At 41.2% G+C, this 18,313-nt stretch overlaps 1 protein-coding gene across 1 annotated transcript in view; it reads left to right on the forward strand.

The window, feature by feature from the left end:
• LOC148027179 (WD-40 repeat family protein / beige-like protein) overlaps positions 1-18,313 on the forward strand; it is a 116,419-nt gene that overhangs the window by 42,090 nt on the left and 56,016 nt on the right. Inside the window, exons 8-10 of the mRNA XM_087691728.1 lie at positions 245-326; positions 423-761; positions 1,399-2,039. Coding sequence (XP_087547854.1) covers positions 245-326; positions 423-761; positions 1,399-2,039 — 1,062 coding nt within the window. The remainder of the gene's footprint in view (positions 1-244; positions 327-422; positions 762-1,398; positions 2,040-18,313) is intronic.

Below are 18,313 nucleotides of genomic sequence, written 5' to 3' on the forward strand. Positions count from 1 at the left end.
ATGACAAGAACAAGTTTACTGTCTGTCTTTATGTAAGGGGCAAAGCCATGTGCTTCATTACGTCTTTGCAATTGTTTTAGTTCTTTTGGAGTAGCCAAACTATTTGTTTGTAGGAGACCATATACAGTATATAACATTTGTGCAATGGTCTTATATATTTGTTGATTTTCAGTGATTATACATGGTTCCTATGATGATAATAAATAATACCATGACTTGCACATGTGGTTCTTTCTGTATGAAGGCGTGAAGAATCATTACCTGTCATAAAACGCAAGCTTCTAGGGGGGCTTCTGGATTTCGCAGCCAGAGAACTCCAGTTGCAGGTTAATTGTTTTTGCATGATTGTCAAACTCAGTCTAAGAAAGTCTACTTGCACCTGTTTTAGATTTCTTGAACTGAGTCATTGTCATCTGTTACAGACACAGGTTGTTGCTGCTGCAGCAGCAGGTGTTGCTGCTGGAGGGTTGTCTCCTAAGGAGGCTAAGGCTGAAGCTGATGCTGCTGCATTCCTTTCTGTTTCACTAGCAGAAAATGCAATTGTACTCCTGATGCTTGTGGAAGATCACTTAAGACTGCAGTGTCAAATATTCAATCCATCATTATCTTCTGCTCCACTCAGCAGTGGACCAGCCTCTCCTCGTTCATTTATGCCAAGTCCCAGTCTTATGGGCTTAGGAAGAACGTACTCGGATGGAGGAGAGGGTTTAGGATCGCGGAGGTTTTCATCGACTCAAGACTCTGGTGGCCTCTCACTTGACGTATGTTGCAAATAGTTATTCGTTTCCACTTTTTGAAAGACTGGAACTCAACCACCACTCAAAAAGACCTTTCATACAATGTAACAATTTCTTTTGGTAATTATGTTGTGTGAACGTGATGCATTTCTTTTAAAATGCACTGCATCTCGGACTCTTAAAATTTGAGGGTAAGTACTTAGTTTTTAGCTTGCTGGTTTGAGATTAAGAAAACATATTTGCAGAGTGAATGTTGAAAACATATGTTCAGAGTAGATGTGAAGAAGACCTACATTCCTGTTGATAGGGGTCTTATTTTTAACATCACAATTTAAAATTTGAATGATATGTTTAATAATCCCCATCTAATACAGGCAGGGATGTAGATGTTTTTCTGGTGCAAACTTTACGGTTTTGTCATCTATAATTCTACAATATGGATGCATGATTTCATCACAATGCATTCCATTATTAATGTTATGCATTTAGAATTATTTGTTGTCATTCTTAGACTTTTCCTGCTGCTTTCTTGTTGCATTTTCAATGTGGGTTGCATGCTTTCACCTGTTCGTTTTGTGTTGATTTAAGCCTCAATTTCGCTCTTTGAATTGGTAACTTGTTCTCAATTAAGCAAATACTGATATCATGATATCTGAAACAGGTTCTTGCATCTATGGCAGATTCCAATGGGCAGATATCAGCAGCTGCAATGGAGCGCTTGACAGCCGCAGCTGCTGCTGAACCATATGAGTCTGTACGCTGTGCATTTGTGTCATATGGAAGCTGTGGTGTTGATCTTGTCGATGGTTGGAAGCGCAGGAGCCGCATGTGGTATGGAGTGGGACTTCCTGCAAGAGGCATGGTGTTTGGTGGGGGAGGGAGTGGATGGGATGCATGGATGTCAGTAATAGAGAAGGATGAAAATGGAGAATGGATAGAACTTCCTTTGATAAGAAAATCAATTTCCATGCTGCAAGCTCTTTTGCTAGATGATTCAGGTGCAGCAGCTGGAGGTAGCATCTTTGGTTATGGTGGTGGAGCAGGGACCGGAGCTGGTGGAATGCATGCATTGCAGCAGCTTCTTGACAGTGATCAGCCTTTCTTTACAATGCTGCGGATGGTTTTGGTTGCCATGAGAGAGGAGGACAAAGGATCTGATAAGTCTTCACCAAACCTATCAAGGACCAGGAGTGCAGTGGAGAGTTTTCCAACAAGGGTTTCACGGATAGATTCATTTTCCTCAATGTCAGGAAACATCACACTTCCCCAGAACAAGAAAACAAAGGCTGCCTTACTTTGGTGGTATGGTTCTTCATCCACGTGACTTGGGACTTTTACGCATGCATGTCTATATGTTCATTTTGTGAATGCATATGCCAATTTGGTTTCAGGATATTTTTCTGCATGTGCATGCCCTGTCTAATTCGCATTTGCTCAAGGTTTTGAAGGAGTTTGTAAAATGATTTTTTCACCAGTATCAAAGATCGAGAATCAGGCAGCAGAGGAACTATAATTCTTTATTTCTCAGATTTTCCAATACACTTACTTTCTTGGTGCCTGAAATTAGTGCTGACGAGGATACTTGAACTCAAGCCATTATGTGCAGCCACAACAGTTGCAAGCTTGGTCATGCTATTGAAGGAACCCGTAAGGGCTCTTCAAAAATTGCACACCTGTTTATGCTTTCTTTTCACTCAAAATTAAATATTCTTCCAAACTGCAAACTATTGATTGGATTACCCCGAGATTGCCCATCTGAAGTGCCTTATTTTTTTTTGTATATGTGAATGCCTTCAGCTGCTGCAAGCCACCTGGACTGGTGACTCCTGCAGGTTGAGCTGCAATATGTGTTGCAATCTGTCCAATTTGGTGCTTATTACCCACTGGCTTTGACTCATGCAAGGTCAATAGACGCTTGTGTGATTGTACATGGGGGTTTGTAGAGAAGATGCACAACGTACAGAGAACTATATGACTAACAAATGAACTTTGAGTTTGGAATGAAATGAACTCAATGAACAGATAGAGTTCTATGAGAGGTATGTGATACAGTGGATGCTCAAGCAGCAGAGTGCTGTATGCCTGTACCTTGAGAAGGAGGTTGACACATGCGGGAGTTTATCATCATTGAATGGATCCTGAACATGATCAGGAAGCCACCACTTCATGCTGATGGGAAGAGGAATAGTTGGTCATCTGCAAGCAGGCTGAAACAGACAAAAAGCAGCTGTTCCAGCTGGTTGGATGACATGGCTCTCTTCACACACACATGCGCGCGCGCACACAGACACACACAGAGAGAGAGAGAGAGAGAGAGAGAGAGAGAGAGAGAGAGAGAGATCTATTAACGTCTCTAGAAGGCCAAGATGGCCTATGAGACCATAACCAATACAATTGGTATCATCATCTCTCATCAGAGAAGAAAAACAAAATTATGTCTAGATCTACATGATAATCTGAAATGAGAAATGAAAATATAGTATCTCCCTTTCAGTCTATGGAATCCACCAAAACTCTGCCAACTATCTCCGATTGAGTCAGCATGGTAATCTTCGCTTGTAGCAAGCAATCGTGGCGTGAGTGTGTCGCAACTGTGATGCCACCTGATGATGTCCTCAATTGCACTTCCAAATGCATCAAAAGCAAAGTACTACATTGGAATTTTCCATAGGGCATCATAATCAACACAACTTTGCGCACTGCTGTTCAACCATTCCATATGCTGAAAATTACCAGCCAACATAACATAACATAAGACTCACAAAGAATCTCAAAAACATTGCCAGATTATCATGTGACATGTCGATTTCTTATGAGCTCAACTCATCTGGCAAAACCAAACCAAAGTATAGCAAAAACCAACCATAAACCATGGCTGAAACATCAATGGCATCATAACATATGTTGTTGTCCATGGAACTAGATGTAAACCATTGAAAACTAAGCATAATCTGAGCATAAACTAATCACTTGCTGATCTGAGAACTGATCACAAACTGTTGCAAATGTGACCCCAAAGTGATCACAAATTCATTGCAAAACAGACCAACAATCAATGCAAAAACTGATCCAAAAAGTGACCATAAACAGTTCTCAAGTTGATTAAAAACTGAGCTGAATACCATTGAATATTAATGATCATATGCTGAAAACCAACATTCAATAATCAGCCCCTAATGATCATTAACTGATGCTACACCAAGCATAACCGATGCCATACCAAGCATCACTGATTACACCCTGAGCATAACGGATGCAAATATACAGTTTCAGAGCTGCAGTGAAAACCATACCGATTTGCATACCAAACATAGTGACTAGTACATTGAATAGTGATCTCTTGGCAAATATATTGTTCAGCTACAATACCTTGAATGGTCTGTCAAGTCATCCTCTTCCATCTATTTGGCATCCATTGGTGAATGATTTTGAAATTTCACCAAGTATCTCCTATAAACTTTACCTTTGACCTTTCTTTCCTTGTGTGCTAAAATTTGCTCAGGTACCAAAATCTCATCTAGCTCCTCAACCTCATGCTAAATTTTAGTAGTACATCACCATGAAGAGGCGTTAACAAACTGATATGAAAGGCATTGTGTACCCGCCAATGTGGAGGTAATTTCAGCCGATATGCCACATCGCTGATCTTCTCCAACACTTGGAAGGGCCCATAGTATCTCATAGACAGCTTTGGATACAATTGCTCTTTGCCCTTCATATTTTTCAGCCGTGCCTTTTCAAATCGCAGCAATACATAATCACCCTCTACAAAGTGCAAAGCACGTCTATGGCGATTAATTGCCCTCTTTTGTCTCTCTTGCGATCTCTGAAGTGCATACTTAACCTTCTGATAAGTTGCATCCATACTTTCCACATAGCGATCAAACTCAAAGATCTTATCTTTTGTGTGCAAAATAGGGGTACTTTCTTACCACCCTCTACTATCTCAAATGGAGCTTTGCCCGTAGAACTATGCATTGTGTTGTTGTAAGCAAACTCAACTAAGGGCAAATACTGCTTCCACTGTGTCTTGTGGTTTGAAACATAGCATCTCAAAAGATCTAACACTCTGGGATTCGCTTCCTTAGACTGACAATCTGTTTGTGGATGGAAGGATGATGAGAATTTCAGTGTGGTACCCATATTCTCAAACAAGCCGTTCCAAAATAAACTGGTCATTCAGGGGTCTCGATCACAAATGATCGACTCTGGCATACCATGATACTTAAAGATGTGCTGAAAAATAATCGTGCCATATGATTAGCCTTAATTTTCTTCCTCACCGGAATGAAATGGGCTTGTTTGTTTAATGTGCAAATGATAGTCCATATCCCATCATTCCCTGTAAGCGTCTTAGGAAGCTTTAAAAAAAGAAGACAATTGCCTATCTGGAATAGGCAAGGGTTGCAACAAACCCGGCATCTTTTGCCTATAACGCTTTACGTTCTGGCATACGATGCATGTCTTAACAAACTGTTTTACATCATACCTTAAAGCTAGCTAATAAAAGAAATGCTCCACTACCTTGACCATGGCATCAATACCTCTATGTCTTGCATATGGAGGAGCATGACTTTCAGTGATAACTCTAGGTCTTAACTGCTTTGTGACACATAGTCATCCATGCATCATCAAAAATTCATCTCTTATACAAAGTGTCCATGTCTTTGGCCATTGTAAAGCTGATTATAAACATTAGCAAAGTTCGAATCAGCAACATATTGCTCTTTCATGGTGTCCAACTCAGTGTGATAAACCATATTGACAGCCGACAATTGAGGTTTACGTGATAATGCATCACTTTTCCCATTCTTTCTCTACGATCTGTTCGTCTTTCCAGCCCTTTTTTTCAGATCCGCCCTGTGCTCAAAGGAGAGCCACTCCTCGAAAGTGAAAGATGGTGGTGTTTGAAGAACTTCATGGCACATAGGGTCCCTCCCTGAATTGGAAGGAGTAGAAGTAGGAGCCCCCTTTGAAGCCGAAGAAGAATTGGAAGCCCCCTCTGAGGGCGAAGTAAGAAAATCCCCCTTTGAATCCTGGTCTGAGAGAGAAAGGTAATCCAACCACTCATGGCTCACAGATTGCGAAACATTTGATGACGAATGAAGTGCCGCTGGTCGTGCCAAAGAAGGTATTTGGGGCTTGGAAGAAGCCGGAAAACTCCCAAAAATGGCCTCTTGAAATTGAGTGTAAGAGGGTGGGAAAGGAAGAGGCTCAGGATGAGCCAAGGGTGTAGAACAATCACGGGCTCTGAGGAGAGTGGACTGTGAAGGAGATGTGGGCCGTGGAAGCCACTATACTCGAAGTGGGTGGGGGAAACCTCCATGTAGCAAGGTGGTCTTCAGGAGGGCTTATTGTCTGGTAATGTCTTAGAGCCTCAGTGGGCTCGAAAGGACTTGGTGCGCGTCAAGTATGGCTTATTGCCTTGAGTATAATACTCTGATAGCTGATGTAGAGCAATCTCTGTGGCCCAAAAAGGAGAGGTGGCACAAGGAGTGCCTGGTGGAAGATGCTTATACTTCGGGGGGTGGGGAGCAATGGTCGATGTTGGCAGTCTTCGGTGGGATGACCGTTTGTGCCGCAGTAGTAGTACCCAGTAGAAGGGCAATCTGTTGGTGGAGACGCCATGGTACCGTTGTGGCAAACTGGAGAAGGGAGAGGCCAGCCACGAACCACAAGCCATAATATCAACCTCAAGGGGTGGGAGGGCACGAGAAGAGTTGGAAGTGGGCTGCCGGGTGCAAATACTGGAAGGGTTGAACCACCAGTGGTCGGGAAGAACCACCACTAGTTAAGGTACATCTGCCGGTTGTGGAAAAAAGCGATCAGTTGAGAAAAAAGACAGTGCTAGTTGTGCTGCCATTTGATAGGCTGAGTTGTTGAAAACACCACAGTAAAACAATGCAGTAAAACGCGGCAATAAAACGCAGCAATAAAATGCCACAGTAAAATGTTGCAATAGAATGACGCAATAAAATGACACAGTAAAATGTTGCAATAGAATGACGCAATAAAACGTGGTAGTAAAACACAACAATAGAACATCGCAGTAAAACGCAACAGTAGAACACTACAGTAGAATGCCACAGTAAAATGCCACAGTAGAACACCACAATAAAACGCAACAAAGGGGAGGTGGAGGCGACAGCAACAGCCTTGAACGCAGGGTGGAATACAGCAAACGCAGGAGGGAGCAGTCGCTAGTTACAGTGTTGATGCAGCGAAAGAAGAAGAGAAGTGGATGCCGAATTCACCATTGGTCTTCGCCTTCACTAGAGTGGAGGATCTTTGTCGCTGTTTGAGCATATCGAGCTCTAATACCATGTCAAAAGATGACGTACCAGCGAGAGAGTAGGGGTTGCGGGGAGGAACATGGAGTGAACTCGGGAAACATGGAGAGGAGAAGAGAGGAGAGAAAAAACTCTGATGAATGGAATGAATGTGATACAAGGAAACAAGGGTGATGTAGCACAAAGAAGATGATAAAGACAGCCACGAATCACGAACCACGAACCACGAACCACGAACCGCAATGTCCTCCTGAAGGGGTGTGAGGGTAGTGGAGAGGCTGGAGAGAAGAGGTGATGCATTGAATGAAATAGCTATAAGGAATGAATGAGAGAGTGGCCTATAAATAGGCACAGTCACTCTAGGATGGTGCTCCTTTTCGGGGTTGTAAACCCTAAACGCAAAACACAATTTGCGGGTGAAGGGTTTCTCAACAAGGGATTGTCCTAGTAGGCAGCGAGCTGGAAAATCGGAAAATCAAGGAGATTCTAAAGGAAAGAAAGCCCAAAACATCAGTGGGTGTGTACGAGCCAACTTCATCTTTGTTGACATGGCCGCCCGTCTAGGCATAAGAGAGAATGAGATGGGAACCATGGAGGAAGTTGAAATGGCATGTAAAGGCCATGCAAAGCTCGTCACACTGCTCATTGGAAAGCTTCGATTGCATATACAAGGATACGTGGAGAGCGAAGAGTTTTTCATTGCTCCACTTGAGGGTTGTGATGTATTGCTTGGTATGCCATGGTATCACCATATGCATGGAGTGATTGATTCTCGTGCAAAAAAGATCACTATTCAGCATAAGGGAAAGGTTCTCACACTCGATGCAAAGTTGAAAGGTGAATCTGTCCTTGTTGTATTTGCAGCAGCTATTTCTAAAGTAATGAAAAATCATCTTTCAGCATACTTGGTTTTAACTAAGGATAAAGATGATAGTGAGAATGTTGGAAACATGTCTAAGTTAGAGAAGGATCGCATGTCATTTCTCAAAATGTATGTTGATTGTTTCTCTCGGTCACTTCCAGGGTAGCTACCGCCTGAAAGGCAAGAAACTCATGGCATAGATCTTGTCCCCGGAAGTAGCCCACCTAATAAGCCACCCTATAGAGTCAGTGCAGTCCAACAGGAGATTATGAGTCAGGTAAATGAGCTGTTAGAAAAAGGGCTAATTCAGCCCAGCTCATCTCCTTTTTGTTCTCTAGTGCTTTTGGTGCAAAAAAAGGAGGGTCACGACGTATGTGCATTGATTATTGTGCTCTAAATAAGATCGCAATAAAGAATCACTTTCTGATTTCTCGGATCGATGATGCTATGGATAGGTTGCAAGGGGTAGCCATATTTAGCCGTATAGATTCGAAAAGTGGGTATCATCAGAGACGCATTAGACCGGAAGATGTGCCTAAGACAGCTTTTAGGACATCTTTTGGATTGTATGAGCTTCTTTTTATGCCTTTTGGACTTACGAATTTCTCTTGTTACTTTTAATCGGATGATGGATCGCATCTTCAAGCCACATAGAGGATTTCTGCGCATGTATGATATGATTGTCTATTCAAAGAACGAGGCAGAGCATAAAAAACACTTGGATATTGTGTTCAATGAACTGTGTGAGTATAGGCTAGTTATCAATGATAAGAAAAGTGAATTCTTCTTGCACGAAATCCACTTTTTGGGGCATATTGTATCGGTTGATGGTATTCGCATGGACCCTGCAAAGGTTGAGGCAATACAATCATGGCTATCTTTTAGGAATGTGCATGAGATCCATAACTTCTTGGGTTTATGTTCTTACTATAGGAAGTATGTACACGGGTTTGCTGAAATTGCATCTCCATTGCAAGCCTTGCAGAAGAAGAATGTGTCATTTAGATGAATAGCAGTGGAAATTTCAGCATTTGAAAAGTTGAGGGAAAAGATGGCTTTAGATCGTGTGCTTGTGTTGCCCGATCTAGGGAAGTCATTCATAGTTCAATGTGATGCATATGGTAATAGCATTGAGGCTGTTCTTATGCAGGATGACCGAGTTGTGGCTTATGAGAGCCGAATTCTCTACAGTTCGGAAAAAAATTTGTAGGTCTATGAGAAAGAGCTCTTGGTTGTAATTCATGCACTGTCTACATGGAAACATTATTAGTTGGGGGTTGATTTTACAGTGCAGACATATCATCAAACTTTGAGATACTTTTTGACGCAGACAAAGTTGTCAGAGAAGTATATGAGATGGGAAAATTTTCTCTCTATGTTTCAATTTTAGATTGTACATATTGATGGTAAAAAGAATGTTGTGGTTGATGCATTGTCACGTAAGCCGCAAATTTCTGTGTTCAGCACGGTTTATCACATTGAGTTGAATGCCATGAAAGAGTAATATGTTGCTGATTCGGACTTTGCTAATGTTTATGATAAGCTTTGCAATGGTCAAAGGCATGGACACTTTGTGCTAAGAGATGGATTTCTGATGATGCATGTATGATTGCGTGTCACAAAGCAGCAAACACCTAGAGTTATCATTGAAAGTCATGGTCCTCCGTATGCAGGACACAGAGGTATTGATGCCATGGTTAAGCTAGTGGAGCATTTCTTTTATTGGCCATCTTTGAGGCATGATGTAGAATAGTTTGTTGAGACATGATTCGTATGTCAGAACAGTTTGTTAAGACATGATTCGTATGCCATGAAAGAGCAATATGTTGCTGATTCAGACTTTGCTAATGTTTATGATCAGCTTTGCAATGGCCAAAGGCATGGACACTTTGTGCTAAGAGATGGATTTCTGATGATGCATGGACGATTGCATGTCACAAAGCAGCGAAGGCCTAGAGTTATCATTGAAAGTCATGGTCCTTCGTATGCAGGACACAGAGGTATTGATGCCACGGTTAAGGTAGTGGAGCATTTCTTTTATTGGCCATCTTTGAGGCATGATGTAGAACATTTTGTTAAGACATGATTCGTATGCTAGAAGTTAAAGCATGATAGGCAAAAGATGTCGGGTTTGTTGCAGCCCTTGCATCATATGGCACGATTGTTTTTGCAGCACACTTTTAAGTATCATGATATGCCAGAGTCGATCATTAGTGATCGAGACCCCTGGATGACTACTTTATTTTGGAAGGGCTTGTTTGAGAATATGGGTACCATGCTGAAATTCTCATCATCCTTCCATTTGCAGATAGATGGTTAGTTTGAGGAAGCAAATTCTACAATGTTAGATATTTTGAGGTGCTATGTTTTAGACCACAAGACATAGTGGGAGGAGTATTTGCCTTTGGTTGAGTTTGCTTACAACAATGCAATGCATAGTTCTACGGGCAAAGCTCCATTTGAGGTGATTAGAGGGTGGTAAGAAGGTACCATCTATTCTGCAAACTAAGGATAAGATCTTTGAGGCTGATCGTTATGTGGAAAACTTGAATGATGCTTATGCAAAGATAAAATATGCACTTCGGACATCGCAAGAAAAGCAAAAAAGGGCAGTTGATCGCGATAAACACGCTTTGTAGTTTGCAGAGGGTGATTATGTGTTGTTGCGTTTTGAAAAGGCAAGGTTGAAAAAGATGAAAGGAAGAGAAAGATTGTATCCGAAGTTGAGTATGAGATACTATGGGCCCTTCCAGGTGTTAGAGAAGATCAGTGATGTGGCATATTGGTTGAAATTACCTCCACATTGGCGGATATACAATGCCTTTCATGCCAGTTTGTTGAGGCCTTTTTATGGTGATGTGTCAGAGGATGTGTCTACTAAAATTCAGCTTGAGGTTGAGGAGTTGGATGAGATTTTGGTACTTGTGTAGATTTTGGTACATAAGAAGAAAAAAGTCGAAGGTAAAGTTTCTAGGAGATACTTGGTGAAATTTTAGAATTATTCACCAGTGAATGTCAAATGGATGGAAGAGGATGACTTGGTAGACCATCCTCAGTATAGCTTTAGCTAGATACCTTTCAATTAGAGCCGACTTTAGTTCGGACTCTGTCAGGTTTAGCAGAGCAAGGGTTTGGAGTATTGCCTGATGCTCAAGGGGGAGGTAGCACTTCTACTCCTCCAGTTATGGACAACTCTCGTATGTAGTGGATCTCGGATGTATTCAACATGCATCCAAGGTAGTACACTGACAGTACTAGTCACTGCGAGATGTATGCAGATGAGTATGAGTTTCACCTAGACACTGGAACTATACTTTTACATCAACATATGATCAATTTGGTACGAATTTTACATGAATTTTGAGACCAAAATTCTAATAAGTTTTAGCTTAGTTTTTGATTAGCTTGAGAATTGTTTATGGTCCTTCTTTGGATTAGTTTTGCATCAGTTCTTGCACTGATTGCTGTTAGTTTTTACAATGAGTTTGTGATCAGTTTGGGGTCACATTTGCACGAGTTTGTGATTAGTTTTCAGATCCGCAAGTGATTAGTTTATGATCAGATTATGCTCAGTTTTCAATGGTTTGCATCTAGTTTCATGGACAACAACATATGTTATGATGCCATTGGTGTTTTAGCCATGGTTTATACTTGGTTATGCTATGCTATGGTTTGGTTTTGCTAGATGAGTCTTATGGTATGTTATGATTGGTTGGTAATTTTTAGCATGTGTTGGACATATGAAATAGTTGAGCAATAGTGCACAATGTTGTGTTAACTATGATGCCTTGTGGAAATTCCAATCTACTATTTTGCTTTTGATGCATTTGGCAATGCAAAAGGATTTTAAGGGGGAGGGTTGTCATGAGGACATGTATTTTTGAAACCTCACTTAATATTTGGATTAATTTTTAATCATATGGTTAAGTAAATGTTGCACATGTGAGTTGTAACTCGGGTTAAAGTAAATTTACGAGCTTGGGACGTAAGGAAATCACGGGATGTCAAAGGTAAAAGTTGCTATGAGTTATCTCGCATAGGTACTTGGTGGTATGTGGTGCCAGTTGTTGGCCTAGGTCATTCATTTGGCCATAAGTGTCGGTTGGTGACATTAGAGAAGTGGCGTTTAATGGTATCTAACGCCGATCTGATGGTCAAAGATGACGCAGAGACACTCGAGAATGGAAGTTGCCTAGCCAACTTATTTATTGGCCAATCATATTATTTTTTAGGGCATCGAAATAATTATTAGATTAATTTTTAGTATTGAAAGACTGAAAATTAATATCTAATTATGGATAATGCTGAAAAAACCATTTGGAAAGGCTACCACTTGTCAAAAATGCCATGCAAGACTAAAAAACGTATTTTGAGGTTGGAGAGAGAATCTCAAAAGGCATTTTTAGTGTATTCAGCCTACAAGAGAGAGTGAGGAGATGCTGTTGGTCTGATTTGCAACCATTGGAGGACCTTCTGAGGCAACGAGGAGCAAGAGAAGATCAATCAACAGTAGGTGACAGCATCTATAGGCTGTTGAGCAGGGCAATAGTAGTAAATGATTGATTTTCTTCAGTTCTTTGCATCTACAAGCTATTAAGAGAGGGCAGTAGTAGTAAATGATAGATTTTCTTCAGTTCAGTGGTACCATCGAAGAGAGCTCGATACTCCGCCGCCTCGGTTGTGGAAGCCGCCATCGTCTCTTGCTTATGATTAGCCAAAGAGATGGGTGATGTGCCCAAGGTAAAGAGGTAGTCACTATGGGAACGCTGGGTGTCAAGATCTCCCTCCCAATTAGAATCAGTGTACCCTTACAAGTATAAACCATGATCATAAGTTAGTCCATAACTATAAGCACACCTTAAATATCTTAATACACGAAGACAAGCAATCAATGAGACATTCTAGGTGCATTAAAATATTGACTAAGCAAACTAATTGAGTATGCAAGATCTGGCCTAGTATGAATCAACCAAAGTAGTTTCCTACAACAGAGTGATAGGTTTGAGCATCAAAAGGTTGACCTTAGGTATCCTTGTGTAGATGGACAATGGGATGAAGAGGTGTGGCTACTAGCTATGTCTGATCACTACAATATTTTCCACTAGTTGTAGGGCGTATTTTGCTGTGACTGAAAGATACTTCCCTTGGATTGAACAATCTCCATCACCAAGAAGTAAGATATACGAGAACAAGTGATGGATTTTTGTATGGATTTAGACGAGTTTGAAAAAAATTCTTATCTACAAAGGGTTTTACGCCATCTCATTCTTCAGGAGCTCACTCTATTTCAGTCGTTGTTAAACAAGAGAGAAAAGATCCATCTACCCTTCCATGTACTGCCATACTACGGGAGGGTAGAAGAAGAACTAAGTGGGAAGTCTAGGGGGAGTCGGTATCACAGGGGGTTGCTCTCCTCTCGTATATTAGTCTCTCACGAAATAGTTCTTCTTGCCTACTTGATAGAGACTCTCTATCAAAAGAGGATAGGTATTCCCCTTTTCCTAGAGAACGACCAGACTTCTAATCCTTACCCAAGCAACCCAACGAGATTTGGTGTTGGAACAACCATCTCGAATGTAGCGCAAAGCTTTATCTTGATTTTTCCTATGGTTGTAGAATCTGAGCCAGTGAGAAATATGTTGTCATGAGGACATGTATTTTTGAAACCTCACTTAATATGTGGATAAATTTTTAATCACATGGTTAAGTAAGTATTGCACAGGTGAGGTGTAATTGGGGTTAGAGTAAATTTACGAGCTCGAGACTTGGGGAAATCACGGGATATCAAATGTAAAAGTTGCTATAAGTTATGGCGCACAAGTACTTGGTGGTATTTGGTGCTAGTTATTGGCCTAGGTAGCCAATCTGATGGTCAAAGATGACGTAGAGACACTTGAGAATGGAAGTTGCTTAGCCAATTTAATTATTGGCTAGTCAGATTATTTTTTGGGCATTGAAATAATTATTAGATCAATTTTCAGTATTTAAAGACTGAAAATTAATATTTAATTATGGATAATGCTAGAAAAACCATTTAGGAAGGTTGCTACTTCTCAAAAATGCGCATGTAAGACTGAAAAACGTTTTTACAGGCTGGAGAGAGAGGCATTTTAGTACATTTAACTTGCAAGAGAGAGGGAGGAGATGCTACTGGTTTGATTTGCAGCCATTGGAGGACCTTCTAAGGTAGATGGGGGCAAGAGAAGATAAATCAACAGTGGGTGACAGCATCTACAGGTTGTTGAGATAGGGCAGTAGTAGTAAATGATTGATTTTCTTCAGTTCTTTGTATCTACAAGCTGTTGAGATAGGGCAACAGCAGTAAATGATTGATTTTCTTTACTTCTTTGTGAAGAAAGTCTAAATTTTCTCTTGTCAGCATTCTCTCTCATCTCCTAGCCTTTCTACAGCCTTGCTGTGAAAATTACAGCATTGAGATAACTAGAGGTTGAGAAATTTAAGATTTCTCTGTTGTAAACCTTGATCTGCAGCAACAATTAGGGTTTAGCAGCAGCCTAAGGAAGTGTGCAAAAAATTGGAAGCTCCAAGACTTGGATTCAATAGGGCTGAAGCTGTTTTCAGTGAAATTTAAGTGGAGGGACCAGCAAATCAATGAATTTGGGGCATTTTGCATCTCCATCAAAGCAGGTGAAGGTCATGTCTGACTCAAGGGGCAAATTAGATTAAAGACTTGCTGGTCATTTTGAACAGCAAGGGGAGTTGAAATACCAAAAGGACTTGGGAGAATCCTATTGGACATCAACTTCTTTCTTCAATTGAGTTAAATAAATACCGAAAGGGGCGTCAATTTTGGTGTCAATAGGGTGCCCAATGTCCAAGATTGCAAGTTAATTTACATTTCTCAGTTTTGTAATAAATGTTGTTGCTGTAACTAAGTTGTAATTAGGGAATTATCACCCATCCACATGGAAGGAAGGTTGGTTTCATGGTTCCATTTCCATATAACAGGATATAGTTGACCCATGTGCTTGTGGTGCAAACATATATATTTGGATCATAGGGGGTAAAATGGTATCCATGAGTTCATAAGAACTCATCTATCATGTGGTATCAAGATCTTCGTACTGGCTTCAGGCGATAAAGAGCTTTGTCATTTCGGTCAATGGAAGAAAAGTTGGGAGGTTGCTCCACATAGACTTTCTTCTCCAAATAACCGTTGAAAAAGCACTTTTGAAGTATTGACCAATTGTGGTGAGGGGCGAGTGCAACCAACAGACGAAATGATGTCAGCCAAGCAGTAGGTGCAAAGGTTTCTTCGTAGTCAATGCCATGCTTTTGCCTGAAACCTTGCACTACAAGGCGAACCTTGTATTTGTCGAAAGTATTGTCAACCTAGTACTACAAATTCACTTCGTCTCGATGACCGGTTTGTGACGAGGACAATCGACCAAGGTTTAAGTTTCAATTTGGTCAATATTATCCAATTTCTTCTCCACGGCTTCATGCCGTAGAGGGTCCAGGAGAGTCTCTTGCCAATTGTCTAGCTTGGAATGTGCAATGTAATCAACTATAAATAGCGATGCATATGAAGCAATAGGGGCGACTGAAGCTAGCCTTCTAGGGCACTTTGGAGTGGAATTCGATGGAAGGATTCCGATATCCCGCATGGTCTGTTTGTATCAGCAAGGTAATGGGTCTTGCGGCGGGGCGTATGAGTTGAAGTATTAGTAGGAAGGTTAGGAGCGGATAGTAGACTAGGCTCAGAAGGCACAATCTCATATAATGTGTGTGGAAGTGAGGATGCAAAGTTCGGTGCAGAAGATTGTACATTTTCTCTCTCATTAGACGCGGCATTCCTCCTAACAATCACCTTGTTAGTTCGAGGATCGAACAAACGGTAGGCTTTCGCTTTGGAAGAATAGCCCACAGAGATCGGCTTGAGAGGTGGGGTTTCCTATCTTGTCATATGGAGTGTGCGATAAGCATGACTAGTGAAGACTCTAAAGTGAGAAACAATAGGTTGAAAGCCAAAAAATACCTCATATGGCGTCTTTCTAGGGACCATTATAGTTGGACATCGGCTAAGGATATACACCGAAGTGTTAACAGCCTCAACCCAAAGGCACTTAGGGAGCTCTACCAAGAACAACATAGAGTTTGCTATATTCATGACCATAGTAACCGCGAAATGCATTTCGTTGACATTGAAACATGAAGTGACTGAAATATTGCAATGAAACGTGAAATGTCGAGAGTGAAATGGTTGATTGAAACAAGATTTTTAAATGAGAAATGATTCATTTTTAATGCTTTTTTGAGAGTTTTCAAATACTTTGCATGTATGGTAGACATCATTTATTGACATGAAAGGGTTTGTATAGTATAAATGTGTAAGTCGCTCATTACTCATAAATAAAACTATATCACATATATTATTCAGCTGTTTCACTTGGGATTTCACTTGGTGCTTACCCAAAGGTGAAACGTTTTAGGGGTGAAACGTTTCACGGTTACCTTGTTCATGATTGTCCAATTTCTGCTCTCTACGAGTCCATTCTGTGTAGGGGAGTTGGAAGAGGTGAGTTGACGTGCAATGTTTGGCTCTTGTAGAAACTTAGAGAACTCATGGGGGGTAAATTCTGTTGTGCTAAGAAATGCACTTAGCCACTTAAACAGCTCCAAAACATGTTTATGTTAGGCTTATTTTAGCCAAAACCCTAAAATGGGGAGCGGATTGAGAAAGTTAAGTAGGAGAGGATCTAGAACCCTAATTTTCTATAAATTGGCAGTCAACCCTCCACTCTTTTACAATCTCGTTTTTGCAGGTTTCAGGTGTTACCAGCTTGTTGCCCACACCCCGGTCACGGAGGACATCTCAGCCCTTGCTGTCCATCACTGTTTCCTACAGTTTGGCGCCTGTTTCCAGCCCTCCACACGCTGATTGCTACTGTTTCTGCTTGGCGACTGACTGCTATTCATCTGCATTGCTGTCGTACAGCCTGCCACACCAGCAAACTGTTGCGTTTGCAGGCTCCGATTGCCGCCCTGACAGTTTTCTCTCTCCTGTCTGTAGTCGCTGCAGTTTTTCTCTCTCCTGCAAGTTGTCCTACTTGCGTTTTCAGTTTTTCTCTCTCATGTAGACTCCGTTTTTAGTCTTTCTTTCTCCTGTAGGCTGTCTTGCCTGCGTTTTCAATCTTTCTCTCTCTTGCAAGCTCCGTTTTTAGTCTTTCTCTCTCCTGTAGGCTGTCCTGTCTGCGTTTTTAGTATTTCTCTCCTGAAGGCTCCGTTTTTAGTCTTTCTCTCTCCTCACTGTTGTCTGTATCAGATCCAGCTTCTCACTGCTGCGTTTGTTGGTGTTTGACATTCGGAGGCTGCCTTACTGCGATTTGGGATCCGTTCGGAGTACGACATACTCTCCAACTCATTACCTCTGCTTTGATCCTAGAGATACAGGAGTTCGAGGTTCAGTATTCATTCACTGCATAGTGTGTTTGCTGCTATCATTTGATTTATTCACTGTGTTCATTGTCTCTGAGTTACTCTAACCCTAACCCTAACTGTGTTCTTTTTATCAGTCTGTGCTTTATCGTATGGTTTCTGTTTATGTTTCTGTGTTCGGGTATTTTCCTTTACAAATTCGTCACCCGAGTTACTTGTCATTGTACCCACATGACGACCGGTTTGGTTGTGAACCGACAACACCCAATCACTGACATATTAGAAGCTTATTATTCGGATATATGATGCTCGCTCTAGGTATCGGTGCTTATCGACTCGCCTTGTTTCATCTTATAACCCATGCCTACTCAAAAGCTTTACATTTTTATCCCTCTTGAAGTATGCCCCGCCTATGGATATCACATAGCAAGTGTTAAAGTCTTACCATGGATTAAACTCTCCATTAGACACTCATCTCAAAGTGATGTAGCTATTTGACTTATAATATGTATTAATTCGAGCAAGGCCCATTATCTGGGAGTTACAGACAACATCCAAGAGTGGCAGATTTTGGGGACAAAGTTCACTCTGAGGAGACTCAGGGTAAGCATCGACTGTTACTTGATTAGCACGTCTACTTAGAACCACTCGACCGGCGGGTATATCGACTTGACAGTCTGTTCATAAGATCCAAGGCCTGCCTAGCAAGACTCGATAGCTAGGACGTCCTGCAAATCTTATTACCCTAAAGTCCAAGAAGCATTCTACACTTGCAACTGTAACATGGACTTTAGTAACGCAACCTTCTGGTTGCCTTAGACTATCATTAGCCATTCTAAGAACCACTATAAAAAAGAAGTACAATACGCCATTCAAGGTAGGAATGGATGTGGGACCACAAAGATCTACATGAATGAGCCTAAGGGGTTCTTGAGCATAGGTGGTAGACTGTTGAAGGAAGGGTGTATGATGTTGCTTACCTAGTTGACATGCTTTATAGACCGGTGGTTGAGAATTGAGCGAGG

Source organism: Lygodium microphyllum, chromosome 13 (assembly GCF_053477565.2).
Source record: "Lygodium microphyllum isolate KBCC chromosome 13, Lygodium_microphyllum_v1.1.10, whole genome shotgun sequence".
NCBI classification, from domain to species: domain Eukaryota; kingdom Viridiplantae; phylum Streptophyta; class Polypodiopsida; order Schizaeales; family Lygodiaceae; genus Lygodium; species Lygodium microphyllum.